Here is a 23,380-nt window from a genome sequence, read left to right as displayed (position 1 = left end):
AATTATTCTTTGTTGTCATTCAACAGCTTCATTTTTATCTGATTCTTCATGATCTCATTTGGAGTTTTCTTGGCAAAAATAGTGGAGTCATTTTTCATCTCCTTCTCCAGTTCAATTTAAAAATATGCAAATAAAGGAAAGCAGAATTAAGTGACTTGTCAAGTCAGTGTCTGACTTGAACCTATGAAGATGTCTTCCTGACTCCAAGTCCAGCACTCTATCCACTGTGCTACCTAGCTGCCCAAAAATTATTCTTGACTATGAGCATATATACCCTTTGTAACATATATCTTCTGTAATACTCCAAGTTCTCTGCTCCCTTATAGTAGCGATTTCTAAATCATGTGTGATCTTGACTGTGAACACTTAGCATTTGAATTCTTTAATTTCTTCTTGCTTGTAGTATTTTTCCTTTGACTTGAAAAACTGGATTTTTGCTATAAAATTTCTGGAATTTTTCATTTTGAAATTTCAGGAGGTGACTGGTGGTGACTTTCCATTTCTACTTTGACCTCTAGTTCCAAGAGATGTAGGCAGTTTTCTTTCTTTTTTTTTTTTAATTAAAGCTTTTTACTTTTTCAAAGCATATGCATGGACAACTCTCTTCAACATTAGACTTTGAAAAACCCTGTGTTCCAATTTTCCTTCCCTTCTCCCATGCCCTCCCATACATGGCAAGTCGTCCAATACAAGTTAAACATGGTAGAAATATATTAAATCTAATGTATGCATACATATTTATACAATTATTGTGCTACACAAGAAAAATCAAATCAAAACATTAAAAAAAGCATCAAAATAAAATGCAAGCAAGCAACAACAAAAAGAGTGAAAATGCTAAGTTGTGAACCATATTCAGTTCCCACAGTCCTCTCTCTGGGTGTAGATGGCTCTCTCCATCAATGAACAACTGGAACTGGTTTGAATCATCTCATTGTTGAAGAGAGCCACATCCATCAGAACTGATAATCGTATATCTTGTTGCTGAATATAATGATCTCCTGGTTCTGCTCATTTCACTTAGCATCAGTTCATGTAGGTCTCTCCAAGGCTCTCTGAAATCATCCTGCTGATCATTTCTTACAGAACAATAATATTCCATAGCATTCATATACCACAATTTATTCAGCCATTCTCCAACTGATGGGCATTCACTCAGTTTCCAATTTTTTGCCATCACAAAAAGGGCTGCCACAAACATTTTTGCACATGTGGGTCCCTTTCCCTCCTTTAAGATCTCTTTGACATAGAAGCCCAGTAGAAACACTGTTGGATCAAAGGGTATGCAGTTTGATAACTTTTTGAGCATATTCCAAATTGCTCTCCAAAATATTTGGATCCATTCACAGTTCCACCAATAATGTATTAGTGTCCCAGTTTTCCCACATCCCCTCTAACATTCATCGTTAACTTTTCCTATCATCTTAGCAAATATGAGGTCTGTAGTGGTATCTCAGAGTTGTCTTCATTTGCACTTCTCTGATCAATAGTGATTTAAAGCACCTTTTCAATGACTAGAAATAGCTTCAATTTCTTCATCTGAAAATTGTCTGTTCATATACTTTGACCATTTATTAACTGGAGAATGGCTTGAATTCATATAAATTGAGTCAATTCTTTATATATTTTAGAAATATGGCCTGTATCAGGACCTTTGAATGTAAAAATGTTTTCCCAGTTTATTGCTTCCCTTCTAATCTTATCTGCATTAGTTTTGTTTATACAAAGACTTTTTAACTTAATATAATCAAAATTATCTATTTTGTGATTAATAATGATCTCTAGTTCTTCTTTGGTCACAAATTCCTTCTTCCTTCACAGTTCTGAGAGGTAAACTGTTCTCCTATGTTCTTCTAATTTGTTTATAATATCATTCTTATTATCTAGATCATAAACCTATTTCAACTTTATCTTGGTATACGATGACTGGAGTGGGTCAATGCCTAGTTTCTGTCATACTAGTTTCCAATTTTCCCAGAAGTTTTTGTCGAACAGTGAATTCTTATCCCCAAAGCTGGGTTTTTTTGGTTTGTCAAACACTAGATTACTATAGGTCACTGACTATTTTGTCCTGTGAACCTAACCTATTCCACTGATCAACTACTCTATATCTTAGCCAGTACCAAATGGTTTTGATGACTGCTGCTTTATAATACTAGTTTTAGATCTGGTACAGCTAGGCTACCTTAATTTGCTTTTTTTTTTTTTTCATTAATTCCCCTGAAATTCTTGACTTTTTGTTCTTCCAGATGAATTTTGTTGTCATTTTTTCTAGGTCAGTAAAATAGTTTCTTGGGAGTTTGATTGGTATAGCACTAAATAGATTAGTTTAGATAGTATAGTCATCCTTTTTATATTCACTTGACCTACACAAGAGCATTTAATATTTTTCCAATTGTTTAGATCTGACTTTATTTGTGTGAAAAGTGTTTTGTAGTGTTGTTCATATAATTCCTGACTTTCCCTTGGCAGGTAGATTCCCAAATATTTTATACATTGACAGTTATTTTAAATGGAATTTCTCTTTGTATCTCTTGCAGTTGGATTTTGTTAGTGATGTATAAAAATGCTGATGATTTATGTGGATTTATTTTGTATCCTGCAACTTTGCTAAAGTTGTAGATTATTTCTAATAGTTTTTTAGTTGATTTTCTAGGGTTCTCTATGTATATCATTATATCATCTGCAAAGAGTGGTAATTTGATTTCCTTATGACCTGCTCTAATTCCTTTAATCTTTTTCTTTTCATTGCCAAAGCTAGCATTTCTAAAACAATATTGAATAGTAACGATGATAATGGACAACCTTGTTTCACCCGATTTTACTGAGAATGGTTCTAGTTTATCCCCATTACATGTGATGCTTGCTGATGGTTTTAATTAGATGTTTCTGACTATTTTAAGGAAAAGTCCATTTATTCCTATACTCTCTAGTATTTTTAATAGGAATGGATGTTGGATTTTATCAAATGCTTTTTCTGCATCTATTGAGATAATCATATGGTTTTGTTAATTTGGTTATTGATATAGTCAATTATGCTAATAGTTTTCCTAATATTGAACCAGCCTTGCATTCCTTGTATAAATCCTACTTGGTCATGGTGTATTATCCTGGGGATGACCTTCTGTAATCTCTTTGCCAATGTTTTAAGTTTTAGATTTTTGCATCAGGATTCATTAGGGAAATTGGTCTATAATTTTTCTTTCTCTGTTTTCATCCTACCTGGTTTAGGTATCAGCACCATGTCTGTGTCATAAAAGGAATTTGGTAGGAGGGCAGTTTTCTTTTAAGATTTCTTGGAATATGGTGTCCAGCTTGGCTCTTTCTAACAAAGAGATGATTCAAGGCAATTCTAATAGACTTGTGATAGAAAAAGCCATCTGTTTCCAAACAGAGAACTATGGAGAATGAATGTGGATAAAACATAGTATTTTCACTTTGGTTATGTTGGGTTTTTTCTCACTCTATTTTTCTTCCACCTTTTGATCTGATTTTTCTTGCACAGCATGAAGAATATGGAAATTTATTTAGAAGAATTGTACATGCTTAACCTATTTTGGATTGCTTGCTGTCTATGGAAAGGAACGAGAGGGAAGGAGAAAAATTTGGAACATAAAGTTTTCCAAAGGTGAATGCTGAAAACTATATTTGCCTGTTATAATGTTCTTGTTTGGTTTTCAGGAGGTCTTTCAGCAGCCTTCTTTTCAGTTGAGTAATCACCACAGGAATAGCCAGGTATTAAAGTCCAAATTCTTTATTGTCTCCTTCACAGTATAGTTTCCTTTCCTGGGGCCCAGGCTAGCTTTCTTAAAGGCCTTCCAGAGTCTTGGTTTCAGTGGAGAAGTGAAGTAGGACAGGCCTGTCACTATGGTAGTGTGAGATGGAGTAAATGTCTTTGACTCTGAGTTCCAGCTTATATGCTCTACACTGAGTATAAACCAATCATTATATCACTAGGAAACCATTATTTATTGTAAGATTAAATCTAAGCTGGTCTTTGGTGTTAAGTGCTATATTATCCAGTTCAGGCTTGTGACCTACAATCTTTCAGTGCTCCCAAAGTGATTTAATCCAGGGTAAAATCTGATTGTTATGAACACAGACATAGACATAAGACACAAACACACACACACACACACACACACACACACACACACACACACACACACGACAACTTCAAGTTTTTGATCTAGGCTTGGGTCTGAGCAACAACATATTGCTGTTGGACTCAATCACTGTCTGCAGAAATTCCAATGGTTCAAAGTGACTGAGATGCTGGCTCCCCTTTGGTCTGGGATTCCTACCTTGTTCATTATTCTGCAGGCTTCAGACTGTGCTGCAGGCAGGATCTATGCCCCTATCCTGTTCCTTGGGTCTGAACCACACAGCTGCTACTAAACTTGTTCTTCTTCCACTATATGGCCTAATACCAGACTTGGGACAGCTTGAAGAAACCAAAGGTGTGAGAAGAGAGGAACAGAACCCCTTCTCAGTCTGCCTGAATCTCTGACCCAGAAGTGGGTAGGAAGGCAATGAAGCTGCTAGCTGGGAGTGTCCCAATATGGATTTAAGACCCCTTCTTGCCCTAGTTCACAGACTCTTCCTGAGTGTTAGTATGCTCTGTTCAACTCATTGCTATTCAGTTCTGTGCAACAGTTTTGCATCAGGCTCAAATCCTGGCTTCTGCAGACTCATCTTATTTGTCTCCTTATTCCAACCTGAGATGGAAAAATGACTGACTCATCATGACTTTTTCTTGGATTTCCCCATTCTGATTCAGTTTGGTGGATGTTCTACACCTATTTTGGGAAGCGGGACCTCATCACGTTGCCTCCAGAACTCTGCCATCTTGACTCTCTAAATCAGGGGTCCTCAAACGACAGCCCGCGGGCCAGATGCGGCAGCTGAGGACGTTTATCCCCCTCACCCAGGGCTATGAGGTTTCTTTATTTAAAGGCCCACAAAACAAAGTTTTTGTTTTTACTATAGTCTGGCTCTCCCACAGTCTGAGGGACAGTGAACTGGCCCCCTATTTAAAAATTGAGGACTTCTGCTAAATGTTTATAAGTCTTTTATACTTTTCTCATGGGCATGTCACAATTGGAAATATGCCATGGCCTTTTGATGCCCACTTCTCCTTTACCATTTGTGACCTACATTTTGATTCTTCAGAGATGATAACGTGTCATGATTTCTAATCACTGGAAGAATACTAATATTAGAAATATTACTTTTACTTGTTTATTTTGGGGAGAAGTCTGGGGTTTTTGAAAGCATGGTATAATTTCCCCAGAACAAATAAACTATTTAAATAGTAAAATCATGATAATTTTTGTACAGTGCTGAGTAACTGTAATTTATTTACATAGCAATGTAGGTTAACAAAAGTTTTCCTTACAACAAGTAAGTAAAGTAAATGCAAGTATTATTACACACATTTTACAACTGAAGAAATGCAGCTCAGAAAGACTACGTAGTTTTTGCCTACAATCACATAGCTGGTATCAGAATTGAGCTATAAGCTTAGGTCTTAGAATATGGTGTAGTAGAAAGAGTGATGGGTTTGAAGTCAAGCATGTTGTTTTAATCATATCAGTTGTTTATAATAACATCATTTTATTTAAATTGTTTTCCAAGATGACATTGTTTTAATTTGATGGAAATTAAGATCAATTATTCTTCAGTTTTGAAAAATACAGATTTTACTGTCAGGAACTCCAAAAGAAAATGACCATATTTTCCTGCTGACATAGGATGACTGATACTTGCCCCTTCAGGAATCATGAGGAACCCAATTCAAGCACAGTTCTACTTAATGTCATGTCGCATAACTCCTTTTTCTAATCTCCTTTCAACAGGAGACTGCTCTCTTATGATTTGAGGAGTTATTTAACTATCAAGTTTTGTGATAGAGGCAGCTAAATGTCTCAGTTCATAGATCTCCGAGCCTGGAAACAAGAAGACCTAAGTTTAAATGCAATCTCAGACCCTTACTAGCTGTGTGATCCTGAGCAAGTCACTTAATCCTATTTGCCTTAATCAAATGAGAAGAAAATGGTGAACCATTCCAGTATCCTTGCCAAGAAAACGCCATGGACAGTATAGTTCACAGGGCCACAATGAGTTGAACATAACTAAACAATTGAACAAAACCAAACCATCCTTCCACATTTAAATTTCACAATCATTTTTGAAGTTAGAAGCATAACCAGATCTAAAATTATATTATAGAGCAGCAGTTACCAAAACTATTTGGTATTGGCTAAGGAATAGATTAGTTGATCAGTGGAATAGATTAGGTTCAAGGGATAAAACAGTCAACAAATATAGCAATCTAGTCTTTGACAAACCCAAAGATCCCAGCTTTTGGGATAAGAACTTACTGTTTGATAAAAATTGCTGGGAAAATTGGAAACTAACATGGCAGAAACTAGGCATTGATCCATACTTAACGCCATACACCAAGATAAGGTCAAAATGGGTTCATGACCTAGGCATAAAGAATGAAATTATTAATAAATTAGAGGAACACAGGATAGTTTACCTCTCAGACCTGTGGAAGGGGAAGGTCTTTATGACCAAAGCAGAACTAGAGATCATTACTGATCACAAAATAGAAAATTTCAATTATACCAAACTGAAAAGTTTTTGTACAAACAAAACTAATGCAGACAAGATTAGAAGGGAAGCAATAAACTGGGAAAATATTTTCACAGTCAAAGGTTCTGATAAAGGCCTCATTTCCAAAATATATAGAGAATTAACTCTAATTTATAAAAAATCAAGCCATTCTCCAATTGAAAAATGGTCAAAGGATATGAACAGACAATTCTCAGATGAAGAAATTGAAACTATTTCTAGTCATATGAAAAGATGCTCCAAGTCATTATTAATCAGAGAAATGCAAATTAAGACAACTCTAAGATACCACTACACACCTGTCAGATTGGCTAAGATGACAGGAAAAATAATGATGATTGTTGGAGGGATGTGGGAAAACTGGGACATTGATTCATTGTTGGTGGAGTTGTGAACAATCCAACCATTTTGGAAGTAGTTTGGATCTATGCTCAAAAAGTTATCAAACTGTGCATACCCTTTGATCCAGCAGTGTTACTACTGGGATTATATCCCAAAGAGATTATAAAGAAGGAAAGGGACCTGTATGTGCACGAATGTTTGTGGCAGCCCTTTTGTAGTGGCTAGAAACTGGAAACTGAATGGATGTCCATCAGTTGGAGAATGGCTGAATAAATTGTGGTATATGAAAATTATGGAATATTACTGTTCTGTAAGAAATGACCAACAGGATGATTTCAGAAAGGCCTGGAGAGACTTACAGAACTGATGCTGAGTGAAATGAGCAGGACCAGGAGATCATTATATACTTCTACAACAATACTAGATGATGACCAGTTCTGATGGACCAGGCCATCCTCAGCAACGAGATCAACCAAATCATTTCTAATGGAGCAGTAATGAACTGAACTAGCTATACCCAGAAAAAGAACTCTGGGAGATGACTAAAAACCATTACATTGAATTCCCAATCCCTATAGTTATGCACACCTGCATTTTTGATTTCCTTCACAAGCTAATTGTACAATAACTCAGAGTCTGATTCTTTTTGTACAGCAAAATAATGTTTTGTCATTATACTTATTGTGTATCTAAGTTATATTTTAATATATTTTAACATCTACTGGTCATCCTGACATTTAGGGGGAGGGGGGGGGGGGGTAAGAGGTGAAAAATTGGAACAAGAGGTTTGGCAATTGTTAATGCTGTAAAGTTACCTATGTATATATCCTGTAAATAAAAGGCTATTAAATAAAAAAAAAAAAATCAAGCCATTCTCCAATTGAAAATGGTCAAAGGATATGAACAGACAATTCTCAGATGAAGAAATTGAAACTATTTCTAGTCATATGAAAAGATGCTCCAAGTCATTATTAATCAGAGAAATGCAAATTAAGACAACTCTAAGATACCACTACACACCTGTCAGATTGGCTGAGATGACAGGAAAAATAATGATGATTGTTGGAGGGATGCGGAAAACTGGGACATTGATGCATTGTTGGTGGAGTTGTGAACAATCCAACCATTTTGGAGAGTAGTTTGGAACTATGCTCAAAAAGTTATCAAACTGTGCATACCCTTTGATCCAGCAGTGTTACTACTGGGATTATATCCCAAAGAGATTATAAAGAAGGGAAAGGGACCTGTATGTGCACGAATGTTTGTGGCAGCCCTTTTGTAGTGGCTAGAAACTGGAAACTGAATGGATGTCCATCAGTTGGAGAATGGCTGAATAAATTGTGGTATATGAAAATTATGGAATATTACTGTTCTGTAAGAAATGACCAACAGGATGATTTCAGAAAGGCCTGGAGAGACTTACACGAACTGATGCTGAGTGAAATGAGCAGGACCAGGAGATCATTATATGCTTCAACAACAATACTAGATGATGACCAGTTCTGATGGATCAGGCCATCCTCAGCAACGAGATCAACCAAATCATTTCTAATGGAGCAGTAATGAACTGAACTAGCTATACCCAGAAAAAGAACTCTGGGAGATGACTAAAAACCATTACATTGAATTCCCAATCCCTATATTTATGCACACCTGCATCTTTGATTTCCTTCACAAGCTAATTGTACAATAATTCAGAGTCTGATTCTTTTTGTACAGCAAAATAATGTTTTGGTCATGTATACTTATTGTGTATCTAAGTTATATTTTAATATATTTAACATCTACTGGTCATCCTGCCATTTAGGGAGGGTGGGGGGTAAGAGGTGAAAAATTGGAACAAGAGGTTTGGCAATTGTTAATGCTGTAAAGTTACCCATGTATATATCCTGTAAATAAAAGGCTATTAAATAAAAAAAATAAATAAATAAATTAGAGGAACACAGGATAGTTTACCTCTCAGACCTGTGGAAGGGGAAGGTCTTTATGACCAAAGCAGAACTAGAGATCATTACTGATCACAAAATAGAAAATTTCAATTATACCAAACTGAAAAGTTTTTGTACAAACAAAACTAATGCAGACAAGATTAGAAGGGAAGCAATAAACTGGGAAAATATTTTTACAGTCAAAGGTTCTGATAAAGGCCTCATTTCCAAAATATATAGAGAATTAACTCTAATTTATAAAAAATCAAGCCATTCTCCAATTGAAAAATGGTCAAAGGATATGAACAGACAATTCTCAGATGAAGAAATTGAAACTATTTCTAGTCATATGAAAAGATGCTCCAAGTCATTATTAATCAGAGAAATGCAAATTAAGACAACTCTAAGATACCACTACACACCTGTCAGATTGGCTGAGATGACAGGAAAAAATAATGATGATTGTTGGAGGGGATGCGGGAAAACTGGGACATTGATGCATTGTTGGTGGAGTTGTGAACGAATCCAACCATTTTGGAGAGTAGTTTGGAACTATGCTCAAAAAGTTATCAAACTGTGCATACCCTTTGATCCAGCAGTGTTACTACTGGGATTATATACCAAAGAGATTATAAAGAAGGGAAAGGGACCTGTATGTGCACGAATGTTTGTGGCAGCCCTTTTTGTAGTGGCTAAAAACTGGAAACTGAATGGATGTCCATCAGTTGGAGAATGGTTGAATAAATTGTGGTATATGAAAATTATGGAATATTACTGTTCTGTAAGAAATGACCAACAGGATAATTTCAGAAAGGCCTGGAGAGACTTACATGAACTGATGCTGAGTTAAATGAGCAGGACCAGGAGATCATTATATACTTCAACAACAATACTATATGATGACCAGTTCTGATGGATCAGGCCACCCTCAGCAACGAGATCAACCAAATCATTTCTAATGGAGCAGTAATGAACTGAACTAGCTATGCCCAGAAAAAGAACTCTGGGAGATGACTAAAAACCATTACATTGAATTCCCAATCCCTATATTTATGCCCACCTGCATTTTTGATTTCCTTCACAAGCTAATTTTACAATATTTCAGAGTCTGATTCTTTTTCTACAGGAAAATAACGTTTTGGTCAGGTATACTTATTGTGTATCTAATTTATATTTTAATATATTTAACATCTACTGGTCATCTTGCCATCTAGGGGAGGGGGTGGAGGGGTAAGAGGTGAAAAATTGGAACAAGAGGTTTGGCAATTGTTAATGCTGTAAAGTTACCCATGTATATATCCTGTAAATAAAAGGCTATTAAATAAAAAAAAAGAAGAAGTTAGAAGCATAAGAAAATGGATTAATATGGGAAATGTTTCCTACTGACAGCTAGATGCCTAAAGGATAGATTTAGCAGCCATCCAAGCTGCTCCTATGGTGTTAGGAGGCCAAGAAATGGTGCCCTTTATAAAACAAGTGAAAAAAAAAGTTTTTTCTCAATATCATCCAATCTTTCCTCCTCTGGTTCATCTGCTGTTAGCCTCATTAAAGCACAACTCCTGAACAAAACACTTTGAGGTTCCTTCATCACACTCACATCCATGCATCAAATAAAATATAAACTTCTTAGTGGGCCAATTTGAGATGTGATGCTATCTTACCATTCTCACTGCTTTCTATTCTTCTTACGCACCCTATGCTGTACAAACTGGATCACTCATCATACATTTACCATCCTCCATGCCTTGTCTTACATAGTTCCCTTCACATGGAAGGCTCCTTTCACCCCAGAGCTGCTGATACAATTCCTACCATCATTCAAAACCTAGCTTGAAGTTCCCTGCCCCATGAAACCTACCCTAGTTGAAAATATTCTCTCCCTCTTCTGAAATACCAAAGCACTTCATACCCTTTACTGTATTATCATTCAGTCTCCAAAAATGGTGACATATCTAACTCAATTAAGAACATAAGCCATATCATATTCCTATCAGTGTTCCCCAGAGCATTTAAATAGAAAATTCTCAACGAATGTTTGATAAATGAAATAACTGCAGAGAACAACGTGTTTTATGGTGACACAAAATAAATCAAGTAAATCTGGTCAAATGTCATTAATCTAAGAAATACATTCAAGATCTGAATTTTAAAAGTAGCAAGCCAAACATTTCATGATTAATATATTATTTAAATTAAGGCATCACCATATATTTGAATGACTGTCATGTAGAAGAGACAGCACAGATCTAAAACTGGAATAAGATGACTTTATTTAGTCCAACATCCTCACTTTACAACTAAGAAACTGAAGCCTCCCAGCATCCTACATGAGTCAGAAGTAGGATCTGAATCCAGCTTCCTTTGATTACACAGCTATTCTTTGTTCCACAGCTACTATTTGGACTCAAGAGGTAGAAGATGAAAAGAGGAATATTTAGGTTTGATATAAAAAAAAATTAAAAATTAAAAAACTTTGAAAATTTTGGGGATTTTTTGCATTGTTTCAGTCATACCTGATTTTTTATGACCCCATTTGGGATTTTCTTGGCAGAGATATTGAAGTGGTTTCTTATTTCCTTCTCCAGTTCATTTTACAGAAGAGGAAACTGAGGCAAATAGGACTAAATGACTTGCCCAGGATCACACGGTAAGTGTTTGAGGACAGATTTGAAATTGGAAAGTTATCCCAATTCCAGGCCCAGTATTCTATCTACTCTGGCACATAGTGGCCATTTCAAAAAATTTGGAGTTATTCAAAAATGGAATGGACTGGCTCAGAAATGAGTAGATTCCAACCCTCACAAGAGGCCTTCAAGAAAAAACTAGATGAGCTAATATGTGTTAGAAAGTATTCTTCTTACAATCTGGGTTGGATTAGATCACCACCAACATCCCTTCCAACTGCTAGATTCTGTGATAAATCAGATTGATTTTAAGTAAACAATCATCTCTAAAACTTTGCACTTAGCTTACTACTCCTGTTTCTTCATAGATTAATTATCTTATTTCCCTAATTATGTCTAGTTCTGACACATACACAAACAGCACACCAGCATTTTCTTTGCTTCATGAATATTGTGCATTTCCTTAAAGGTGGTTGCAAAGTAAACTCTGTTTTCCCCATCATTTTTGTGACCTTTCCTGTCAATATCATGAGTTAGAGCAGCAAGACACATCCTGTTTTCTCTTCTGTGGTTTGCAGAGGTCATATGTCTGAAATTATGCTTCATGTCATGTCACAGTGATGGGGTTTCTTAATAGTGATAGAGGATTCCACAATAAAATCAAAGTTGCTCCTACAGGATAAAAAAAAACCCACAGCAGAAGATAAAAAATGTGTGTGATATCAAGTTTTTGGGAACATTTTTGTTAATCTTTACAGAGTTTTTCCAGTTCTTTTACCTTCTGATTCTAAATCACAGGTCCAAATGCTCCCTCTCAAATAAACTATATATCCCACACACTATATATCCATTCTTTTCTCCATAACTTTAGATTCCTTGACTTCCCATTTTAATTTCTCAAATCTGGACTCTCTTCTTCCTTCCCATTTTTAACACCCCTGAGTTGAACCTCTCATATCTTGTTTTTCAAATAAGTATTTCTGTTTAACATAGCATTTTAAATTTTTTTTTATTTTTTATTTTGTTTATTAAAGCTTTATATTTTCAAAACATATACATGGATAATTTTTCAAACTCAACTCTTAGAAAATCTTGTGTTCCACTGGGGCACTGATGCATTATTGGTGCAGTTGTGAACGAATCCAAGCATTCTGGAGAACACTCTGGAATTATGCCCAAAAAGTTATCAAACTGTGCATACCCTTTGATCCAGCAGTGCTACTACTGGGCTTATACCCCAAGGAGATACTAAAGAAGGGAAAGGGACCTGTATGTGCCAAAATGTTTGTGGCAGCCCTCTTTGTAGTGGCTAGAAACTGGAAAATGAATGGATCCCCATCAATTGGAGAATGGTTGGGTAAATTGTGGTATATGAATGTTATGGAATATTATTGTTCTGTAAGAAAGGACCAGCAAGATGAATACAGACAGGATTGGCGAGACTTACATAAACTGATGCTAAGTGAAATAAACAGAATTAGGAGATCATTATAACTGTAATGAAGATATATTCTGATGAAAGTGGATTTCTTTGACAAAGAGACCTAATTCAGTTTCAATTGATCGACGATGGACAGAAGCAGCTACACCCAAAGAAATAACACTGGGAAATGAATGTAAACTGTTTGCATTTTTGCTTTTCTTCCCAGTTATTTTTACCTTCTGAATCCAATTCTCCCTGTGCAACAAGAAAACTGTATGATTTTGCACACATATATTGTGTCTAGGATATACTATGACACATTCAACATATATAGGACTGCTTGCCATCTAGGGGAGGGGGTGGAGGGAGAGGGGGAAAATCAGAACAGAAGTGAGTGCAAGGGATAATGTTGTAAAAAAATTACCCTGGCATGGGTTCTGTCAATAAAAAGTTGTTATAATAAATAAAAAAAAAAATTTTTTTAAAAAAGGAAGGAAAAAAAAAATCTTGTGTTCCAAATTTTCTTCTTTTCCCTACCCCTTCCCCCAGATAGCAAGTAATCCAATAATGTTAAACATAACGTTTTTTTAAGGCCTGAAGATTCTTTAAGGCTAGGGTTTGTAGGCTCTGTAAATTAAAACAATGTGCTCCTTTCAGTTCCAAAAGTTTTTAACCATATAAAACTAAGTATACCTAAAGCAAGAGATGGCAGTGTTAGCAGCTATGTTTTAGGAACCTTAGATCATGTTTTCTTTTTAAATTTTAAGTTTAGAAGGAAAAAACTTCTATTAACAAACAATAGGGTAAACTAAGAAACAAAATCTAAATTCAGAGACTTGGATAGTTTCCAACTCTTTGGAACCTTCACATTCTAAGGACAAATAATTTTAGTTGGATAATACTGTATTTTTATCCCACAAAGATTAATGGTCAAATCTACAGTTAACATATAATTTATATTAGAAAAGAATAATATAGTAAAAATGATTTCACAATCTTTAAAGTATAATACACTTTATTTCTTTTTAATTTCCACTAAATTGATTCTAGCCTGGTTTCTTTTTAAATAACCACAGAACTAAAAAAGCAAAAATCTATAACCCTACTACATACTCCCTCATGTCAATGTAACAGAACAACACAATAACAATATTTGTTTTCTCAAGGAATTAAGGAAATATAGTCAATGTTATTGGTTTCAAAACCTAAGGTTCTATTTTCATGGAAAAATTCCTTCTTAATTTATAAAATGTAAGGATTCCCTTAGTTATTTGGAAGGAAAAAATAGATTTAATAAAATACTTAAAATGTAGTATTTTAGAAATTTTAAGGAAAATGTAAGTTTGGATTGCAAATTTCAGTTTCCAGTAGTACAACTATGTGACTAGATGGCTTTTTTTAAACTTTTTAGTAGTTCAGGATATGATTTGCTGAAAAGAAGATTAACCTAATTTCACAATGTCATTGACATTCCCCATTCTCCTTTGATGGTTTTGGAGATCTCCAAAATCCCAATTCTCAATTAACTATTATGTATATGCATTATGACTTTAAAAAAAAGTTCTTTTGACATGTTCTGGAATTAACTTTTTTTTCCTAACTAATTGAAAGGTTTTCTTGCCAGGCAAGATTTGGTTTGAAATACTGTAGTGCGGTCTGGAATTTCAAGTTTCAAACTTGCACGCTCCTACATTTCAACAAAGCATTAGGCAACTTTCTGACCCATGTTCCTGCCCTCTGAGATTTAGATGGAAAATTCATTTTTAAGAAGAAAAAATGCATTCAGATTTCCATGACTTTGACCTCTATAAGTTGAGTATTATAAAACTTCTCATGAATTTTGTGTTAACCAAAAAAAAAAATTTCTTTGCCTAATCCACAGGGTTTTCTACTTTCATTAACTCCATGATGTATGAAGAATAAGTAATAACCAATGTCATAGAATCACAGAATCTTGGGATTAAAGGGGAATTGGAAAAAAAACAATTAATCTAATATCTTAACATAAAGAAAAACAAGTCAAAAATGACCTGGATTGTTGAGCATATAGCATTGTCATTTGGAAGATACCATTTTTAAAAAAATGTCTCAAGAAGAAAAGAAGTAGTTTTTAGAGGCATGTCATACAAGAATCATGCATCAGCAACAAAATATATTAGATTTAGGGCAGCTAGGTGGTACAGTGGATAGAGCACCAGCCCTGAAGTCAGGAGGAACTGAGTTTAAATCTGGCCTCAAATACTTAACACTTCCTAAATGTGTGATCCTGGGCAAGTCACTTAACCCCAATTACCTCAACAGTATATATATATATATATATATATATATATATATATATATATACACATACATACATATACACATACATACATACATATACACATACATACATACATACACACATATGTGTATATGTATATATGTACACATATATACACACATATATCTATATTTTATTATGATTATTTTAAAAATCTGTCCTAGAATCAATCACCCCAGCCCACTCAGAACTTTTCTTTTGTATAGATCTATAATTTGCTTATTGGTATGGGGGAAGATTTCTTCCTACGGAATATCCCCCAAAAAGTATAAATTCAGCAAAGATGTTAACTGCACAAAGAGCGTATCCTAGCACAGAGACTTTTTTTCTCCCATTCTACTTGGTGAATGAATAGAGGTAATTAACAGGTACTTTTCTTGTATCTACTGTAAGAAAGTACATGTAACCATAATGGATCCAAGTATTCCCATCATACAGACTTATGTTATTATGCCTCTACTATATATACTAGACTAGCTTATGCTGCCCAAAGCAGATCCCTTGTAGTTTTTTCTTAGTTATAAGTACTTTATTGTGCCTGTAGATAGTAAATATCTCACAAGAACCTCTCTAGCACAGGAAGAGAGTATTAACTCTTTTTCTGAATGCTATTCCCTAAGAGACTATTTATTAATTATGCTCAGCAGACCAAGTAAACTCTAAAGCAATGGGTGAAATTAAAGGGTAGGATGTCAAAGAATTTAGGATGGCCCTACTGGCATCATTAAAAATTAAATTTAGAGTTAGATCAGAAACAAATTACACAGCCCGTCTCCAGTGCTCCCCATTATCATAAGGAATCCAGAACAGTCTGAACTTCAAAAGTCACAAGAGACAACCATGTGACAGCAATATGGGGTAGAAATAGTTATCATGCAATTCTAAGTACCAAAGAAATTATGATATAAATAGAACAATAGGACATTCCCCCACCAAAAAAAATCACTTTATCAAAAGTACTTCATTGTACAGATTGGGGTGATACCCAGTATATGTTAATGTTATGTCATTTATTTAAGTTTGTGCCATAATCCATAAGCATCACCCTGATTTCTAGTGTCTATGAAGAGGTTATTTATAATTATCATTACTAGGTGGCTATTAAGGTCCCTTCCCATTTGAAATCTATAATCCTATAAGTACCTGACTCCTATAAACAAAAGTTCTTAACCTAGGGTCTAAGATCTTTCTTTTTCCAACAGTTTGGTAAATAAGCTTCAATATAATTAGTTTTCTTTGTATTTTGTATGTGTATTTTACACATTTAATAACATTATTCTGAGAAGAGGATAGACAGGCTTCAGCAAAGTATCAAAAGAAGGTGGAAAGTAGCCCCAAATATCTACAATCTTTATTATAGAGCTTTTTCCTACTCCCAGATTGGCCTTATTATATACCTCACCCTTTTCTTATTCATGAACCAAAAATTCCAGTATTCACAAAATCTTGTTCTCCCATTCCTCATAAGCCAACTTTTTTTTATAGTGAGTGCTGAGGAATTCTACAAGTTTATAGTTTTCTAAGGGTAGCTTTTTGGGCTAGATGTCTCTTTGGCACTGGGACTGGCAAGAAAATCATACTGTATTAGGGAGAAGAGTATCCAACCCTAACTACCTTCTACCTTTTCTACAAGGAGAATGATCTTCAGACTGTAAAGGACAAAAAAGTAAATAAATAGAACTGTAAAAAAGAAGATGGTGACAGCTCACACTGCCCCCAAATGGAAGCCTGGACAAACTACAACACAGAAAAACAACAGAATTATTTGCTGATATGTTCTCAATGATTTTTAAAGCATTATGAAGAATCAAAGAAGAACATCAACATTATAGATGTGCAAAAATCCCAATCTTTAAATAATGGGAAAAGGTGACTATTTCAAATTACAAGTAGACTGGTAAACTTAACAATAAACTTTTTTTTTAATAGCCTTTTATTTACAGGTTATATGTATGGGTAATTTTACAGCATTGACAATTGCCAAACCTCTTGTTCCAATTTTTCCCCTCTTACCCCCCACACCCTCCCCCAGATGGCAGGATGACCAGTAGATGTTAAATATATTAAAATATAAAATAGATACACAATAAATATTCATGACCAAACCGTTATTTTGCTGTACAAAAAGAATCAGACTCTGAAATATTGTACAATTAGCTTGTGAAGGAAATCAAAAATGCAGGTGGGCAAAAATATAGGGATTGGGAATTCAATGTAATGGTTTTTAGTCATCTCCCAGAGTTCTTTCGCTGGGCGTAGCTGGTTCAGTTCATTACTGCTCCATTGGAAATGATTTGGTTGATCTCATTGCTGAGGATGGCCAGGTCCATCAGAACTGGTCATCATCTAGTATTATTGTTGAAGTATATAATGATCTCTTGGCCCTGCTCGAACAATAAACTTTTAAATTCTAGTAGAAATTATTAAAGTGGTAATTTGTGAGCATTTGGAAACAATGGAAGGCAATAATTATGAGTAAAATGGGTTTTAATAAAGAATTGTATATGACGAAAGTAGTTTATTTTTTTACAGGCTACTGACTGGCCTGAGAAATATCATAGTCATTGTGTATAAGGATTTCAGCATGTCATTTATTTACCAATTTTCTTTCACTATCACCTGTAAACAAGATGAGATAATGCAAGCTAGATTATTAGTACAGTTATGTGGTTTTGGATCTAAGAGTGAAGAATTAATGGATACAATATTATTCTAGAAGGAAGTCTTCAAGAGACTACTCCAAATATCTGTTTTGTTCAACACTTTATGAATAAACAGGGAAATGCAAACATCAAATCTTAGCCTAACACAAAGCTAACTGATCATAAATACAATGGATTATAATATTAGTATCCAAAAATATCTCAGTGGCTTGATCTATTGGGTTGAAATTAACAAAATAAAATGTAATTGGGATAAAGTCCTGCCTGTGAATAAAAAAAAAAAAAAAAAAAAACTCTACATTGCACAAGTACAGTAAAGGAGAAATAAGTCTACAAAGTAGTCCATATGTTGGAGGGGAAGTAGGAAAACTGGGACACTAATACACTGTTGGTAGAGCTGTGAACTGATCCAACTATTCTGGGGAATATGGAACTATGCCCCAAGGGTTACCAAACTGTGCATACCTTTTGATCCAGCAGTGTCTCTACTGGGCTTATATCCCAAAGAGATTATAAAAAAGGGAAAAGGACCCACATGTGCAAAAATGTTTGTAGCAGCAAAGAAGTGGAAATGGAGTCAATGCCCATCAGTTGGAGAATGGCTGAATAAATTATGACATGTGAATGTTATGGAATAAGATAGTTCTTTAAGAAATGTTCGGCAGAATTATTTCAAAAAGGCCTAGAGAGACTTACGTGAACTGATGCTAAGTAAAGTGAGTAGAATCAAAAGAGCATTGCACACAGCAGCAACAATGATCAAATCTGATGAATATGGCTCTTTTTTATCAATAAGATAATTCAGACCAGTTCCAATGGACTTGTGATGAAGAAAGCCCTCTGCATCCTGAGAGAGACTGTGGGGATCAAATGCTGATCACAAGATAGTATTTTCATTTTTTTTTTTGTTATTTGCTTTTTTTTTTTTTGTTTTCTTATTTTCTCTCTTTTGACTTGATTTTTATTGTGCATCATGATAAAGGTGGAAATATGCACATGTTTCACTTATATTGAATTATCTGCTATCTAAAGGAGGGGATGGGGAGAAGGAAAAAAAATTTGGAACACAAAGTTTTGCAAGGGTGAATGTTGAAAACTATCTATGCATATATTTTGAAAATAAAATGTAGAGTATAGAAAGATGGGGGGAGGGGAGAAAGTAGTCCATGTGAAATAGAAACTTGATGTTCTAGTGCAGAGTTCCTTAAACATTTTCTATTTGTGAGCCTTTTCACCAGAGACATAAAAAGACAGAGATATACAAAATAGGTATACAAATCAAATATTTACTGACAATAAATCATAATTTTTCAACCCTACATCCAGTTTAAGGAGTTTTGTCCTAATGGACTGGTTAAAAGACTAATAAATAAATAAAAAGTATTATTATAAACTTTTCAGACCTTTAGTCATCTACATAGATTCCCAAAGAGAAAAAAATGAAGAAAGGAAAACACTGTCACTTTTCATTTGGAGAATATATGATTATTTAAAAAAAAAAAAAAAGAAAGAAAGAAAAGAAAGTAAAAGAAATGTTCCTAATCTATTATTACCACAATGTTTATTTTATTTATGTTAGAATCTGTTTATGATGCATTTTAAAATAGCATTTTCTTTTTTCATAGTTTTATAAGAGTCAATTACATCCTTTATATGGTTGTTTCTTGCCTGCCTCATTCTTCCAATATAGGCAAAATGCATAGTACTTCACAATCACTCCTGCCCATGAGTAAAGTGATGTACAGATACTCCTCTCACCTGAATGTAAATGGCTCCCTCTACTGCCACTTTGATGTCGGTGCAACCACTGATGAGAGCCAGCTGCTGATCAGCACTTAAAGATCCTTTTAGGATACCATTCTGCTCCAGAGTCTTCATCTCTTTTCTAGGAGACAGCAACAGAGAAAGATCACAGAATATATTTGAAATGATGGCTATGGGAACAAAATATATCTCCATGTCTAAGAGTCTGTGTGTCTAGGATGCTACAGGGAAACACTTATTCATATGCTACATATTTAAATAAGGTGGATCACATAATTATACCACCTGCAGAACAGCAAAGCAGGAGAAGAAAGTAATAGGTTCCCTGTTCCCTATCCACTGTACCACCTAGCTGCCCCTCAAATTTATTCCTAATGGAAAAATGGTGAAAGAATATGAACAGGTAGCTTTCAGAAAAAATAAAACTTAATTATAACCATATGAAAAAGTTGTTCTATATCACTATTGATTAAAGAAATTCAAATTAAAACAACTCTGATTTTTTACCTCCCATCTATCAGATTGGCTAATTAAACAAAAAAGAAAATGACAAATGTTGGAGGGGATATGGAAGGGGAAAAAAAAGAAACACTAATGCACTGCTGGAGAAGTTATATACAGATCCAACCATCTTGGAGAACAATTTGGAACTACACCCAAAGTGCTAGAAAATTGTGCTTGCCCTTTGACACATTCCAAAAATATCAAAGAAAAGGGAGAACCTATATGTATAAAAATATTTATAGCAATTTTCTGGTAGCAAAGAACTAGAAATTGAGAGAATGCTCAACAATTAGAGAATAGCTGAGCAAGTTGTGGTATACGATTGTGATGGATACTATTATGTTATAAGAAATGAACAGAATAATATCAAAAAAAGATGAAAAGATTTATATGAACAGAAGCAAAGTGAAATGAGCAAAACCAGGAGGACATTTTACAAAGTAACAGCAATACTGTACAATAATGTATTATGAATGCTTTAGCTACTCTCACCAAGACAATGATCCAAGATAATTCTAAAGAACTTTTGATGAAAAAATGTTATCTACTTCCAGAGAAAGAATTGATTTGAATCTATGAAAGTAGAAGGTTTGATTACAAATTAAAGCATAATTTTTTCATTTTATTTTTCCTGGGGTTTTTTTTTTTGGTAACCTAACATGGAAATATCTTTTGCATGATTTCACATAATTGATACCACTTTTCTTGCCTTCACAATGGGTGGGGAGGGGAGAGAGGGAGAAAATTTGGAATTTGATTTTTTTAAATGAATGTTAAAAATTAATAAGTAGGAGCAGCTGGTTGATGTAGTAAATAGAGCACCAGTCCTGAAATCAGGAGGACCTGAGCTCAAATCTGGCCTCAGCCATTTAATACTTCCTGGCTATATGACCCTGGCCAACTCAACCCCAATTGCCTTAGCAAAATAAATAAATAAATAAAAATTAATAAGTAATTTTTTAAAAGGAGACATGATCTAAGTAATGAAATGCATCTCAAATCAGTAACCACTTGTAACAAAGTTCAACAGCTTGGTAATCTTCAGGGTGCTGAACACTACATTTTTTTTTTCTTACAAAAGCCATGAAGTAGAAGGAAAGAGTACAAAGAGTTATCTGATTCACTGATTACAATCAAAGTGGATTAATTAGGCTCCCTTCCATGCAAGCCAAGCATGACAGTCTGTTTAAGGAAATGAACTTGGACTAAATTTCTGTAGTGGACCTTGACACTGAAAGCATGACAATTGTACCTTTGGTACTTTTTCCAAAGGACTATTGTGATTGAGCATTTCTTGAACTCCCTTTTAGTCTGAGCTCTTCCTCAGAAAGTAGAAGTACAGCCTAGGGAGGACCACCAAGATCACCAGTGTAGCTGGAAATATAACTATTTTCTGTAAGGTAACAAAATATGAAAACAGCTCTTTAACATATACCACCATCTGTAAATGCATCGGATCAAACATCAAAAAATTAAGACACCACAAGCTTGCTGCACTGCCTGATTAATTCCTTCTCTATGCCTGAAAATTCCTCCCTATCTGGAAAATTGGAGCAATAGCAAAAAAACAAAACACAACAACAACAACAACAAAAAAAAACAAAAAAAAAAAAAAAAAAAAACACCCCCAATAATATATTGCTTTCTTTTTTCTTTTTCCCTCCTTTTTTCAAATGAGAGGCAACGTAGCATATAGAACATTGAATTTAAAAAACAAGAAGCGATGGAGAAAGTACCTATCTATCATATCAGGAAAGTTCCCCAATTCAAAGAATTCTCTCTAATTCAAAGAATTCTCTCTAAAATTTCTCTCTAAAGTAATAAAACACCCTTCTACTACAATAGAGGGATATCATATCAAAAAATGAATTTGGATAGAACAGAGGAAGCCAAATAGAGAATACCCATTCAAAAAAGGCCAAGGAAACAGATGTTTTTTCAGGAAGAAGCTAGTAAATAGATACTACAGGGAAATCAAAGGTAAAGCTTTTATAAAATGACTAGTCCTGAAGAAAATTTAAAAAAAAAAAAAAAAAAAAAAGATGGTGGCACATTTAGTATTAAATGCTAAATATAGTCAAATCTATTAGAAATTTTTTAAAAATTGAGTAGATATTTTAATTAAATAAATATTTATTGAGCATTTATTCTGAAGAAGGAACTGTGGGGATGATAAATAAAAGTCCTTGCCCTCAAGGATCTTACAATCTGGTAGTTTAAAACACAGTAGCAACCAACCAATAATTTCTGACATATATATGCATAATTAAGAAATATAACTTGAAGCAAGATTTAAATAAATACATGTCAACAAATTATTACTATTAATTGGTTGTTGTCATTCAGTCATGTCTGACTCCATTTAGGGTTTTCTTGATAAAGATACGAGAGTGGGTTGTAATTTTGTTGTCATTGCTTTCTTTCTTTCCTCTACTCCCCAGCAGTTTGATTTAAGCCAAAATAAAAGATATGCCACTCAAAAGAAATTTGTTGTCTTTATAACTCTTCTACCATGCACAAACCCTTTCAATTGCCTCTTTCCAATTAAATTTTTCCTTTGATGACCATTTCTCACTGGAATAGTTATTTTTAAAGGCAATTTCAACAGCCAATAATGGTAACCAGTAATCTCTTAAATCTTGAAATGTTATGCCATAACATTTGGTTCAACCTAAAGCTGAAGGTATTAAAAGCAATAGTAATAAAGCATTTTTAATTTCTAGCAATTATAGAAACTATTAATAAATCGATGCCTGTTTCAGAGATTAGATGTCATTCTGAAAGAGACTAATTTAAGTAGAATCTTGACACTTTATATAAACAAAAATTGATTATTTAAATTATGTCATTATCATAAAGATAATTCTTCTATAATGTTTATTTCCATTCTGAAAAATTCCTGAGCCCAATTTTTTAAAAAAAACAAGTTTTTTAAAATAATTCAAATAAATAGTTATGAGAAAGATCAAAATTTAATTAGTTTGCACCAAGTAACCATAATACATTAAACTCTTCATCAAATTGCTAAATACTTAAATACTTAGATGCCCCCTAGGGTTCTGCCAGCTCATATCTATGGTCTCATAAAATAGAAATTATTATTATAGTTCTCCTTGAAATTTGAAGAATAAAATCTTTTACAACATTTTTTGTTAATGTTTATTGTTTTACTT

General features: G+C 34.2%; 1 protein-coding gene across 2 annotated transcripts in view; it reads right to left on the bottom strand.

Annotated features, from left to right (window-relative positions):
- The window catches only part of CRYL1 (crystallin lambda 1), a 175,911-nt gene that overhangs the window by 128,823 nt on the left and 23,708 nt on the right, over positions 1 to 23,380 (bottom strand). For both annotated transcript variants that reach the window (XM_031960823.1, XM_031960824.1), the window contains exon 3: positions 19,698 to 19,824. In XM_031960823.1, the coding sequence (XP_031816683.1) occupies positions 19,698 to 19,824 (127 nt within the window). The remainder of the gene's footprint in view (positions 1 to 19,697; positions 19,825 to 23,380) is intronic.

The sequence above is a fragment of the Sarcophilus harrisii genome, chromosome 3 (genome assembly GCF_902635505.1).
Source record: "Sarcophilus harrisii chromosome 3, mSarHar1.11, whole genome shotgun sequence".
Taxonomy (NCBI): Eukaryota; Metazoa; Chordata; class Mammalia; order Dasyuromorphia; family Dasyuridae; genus Sarcophilus; species Sarcophilus harrisii.
This window is presented reverse-complemented; position numbering and strand designations above follow the sequence as displayed.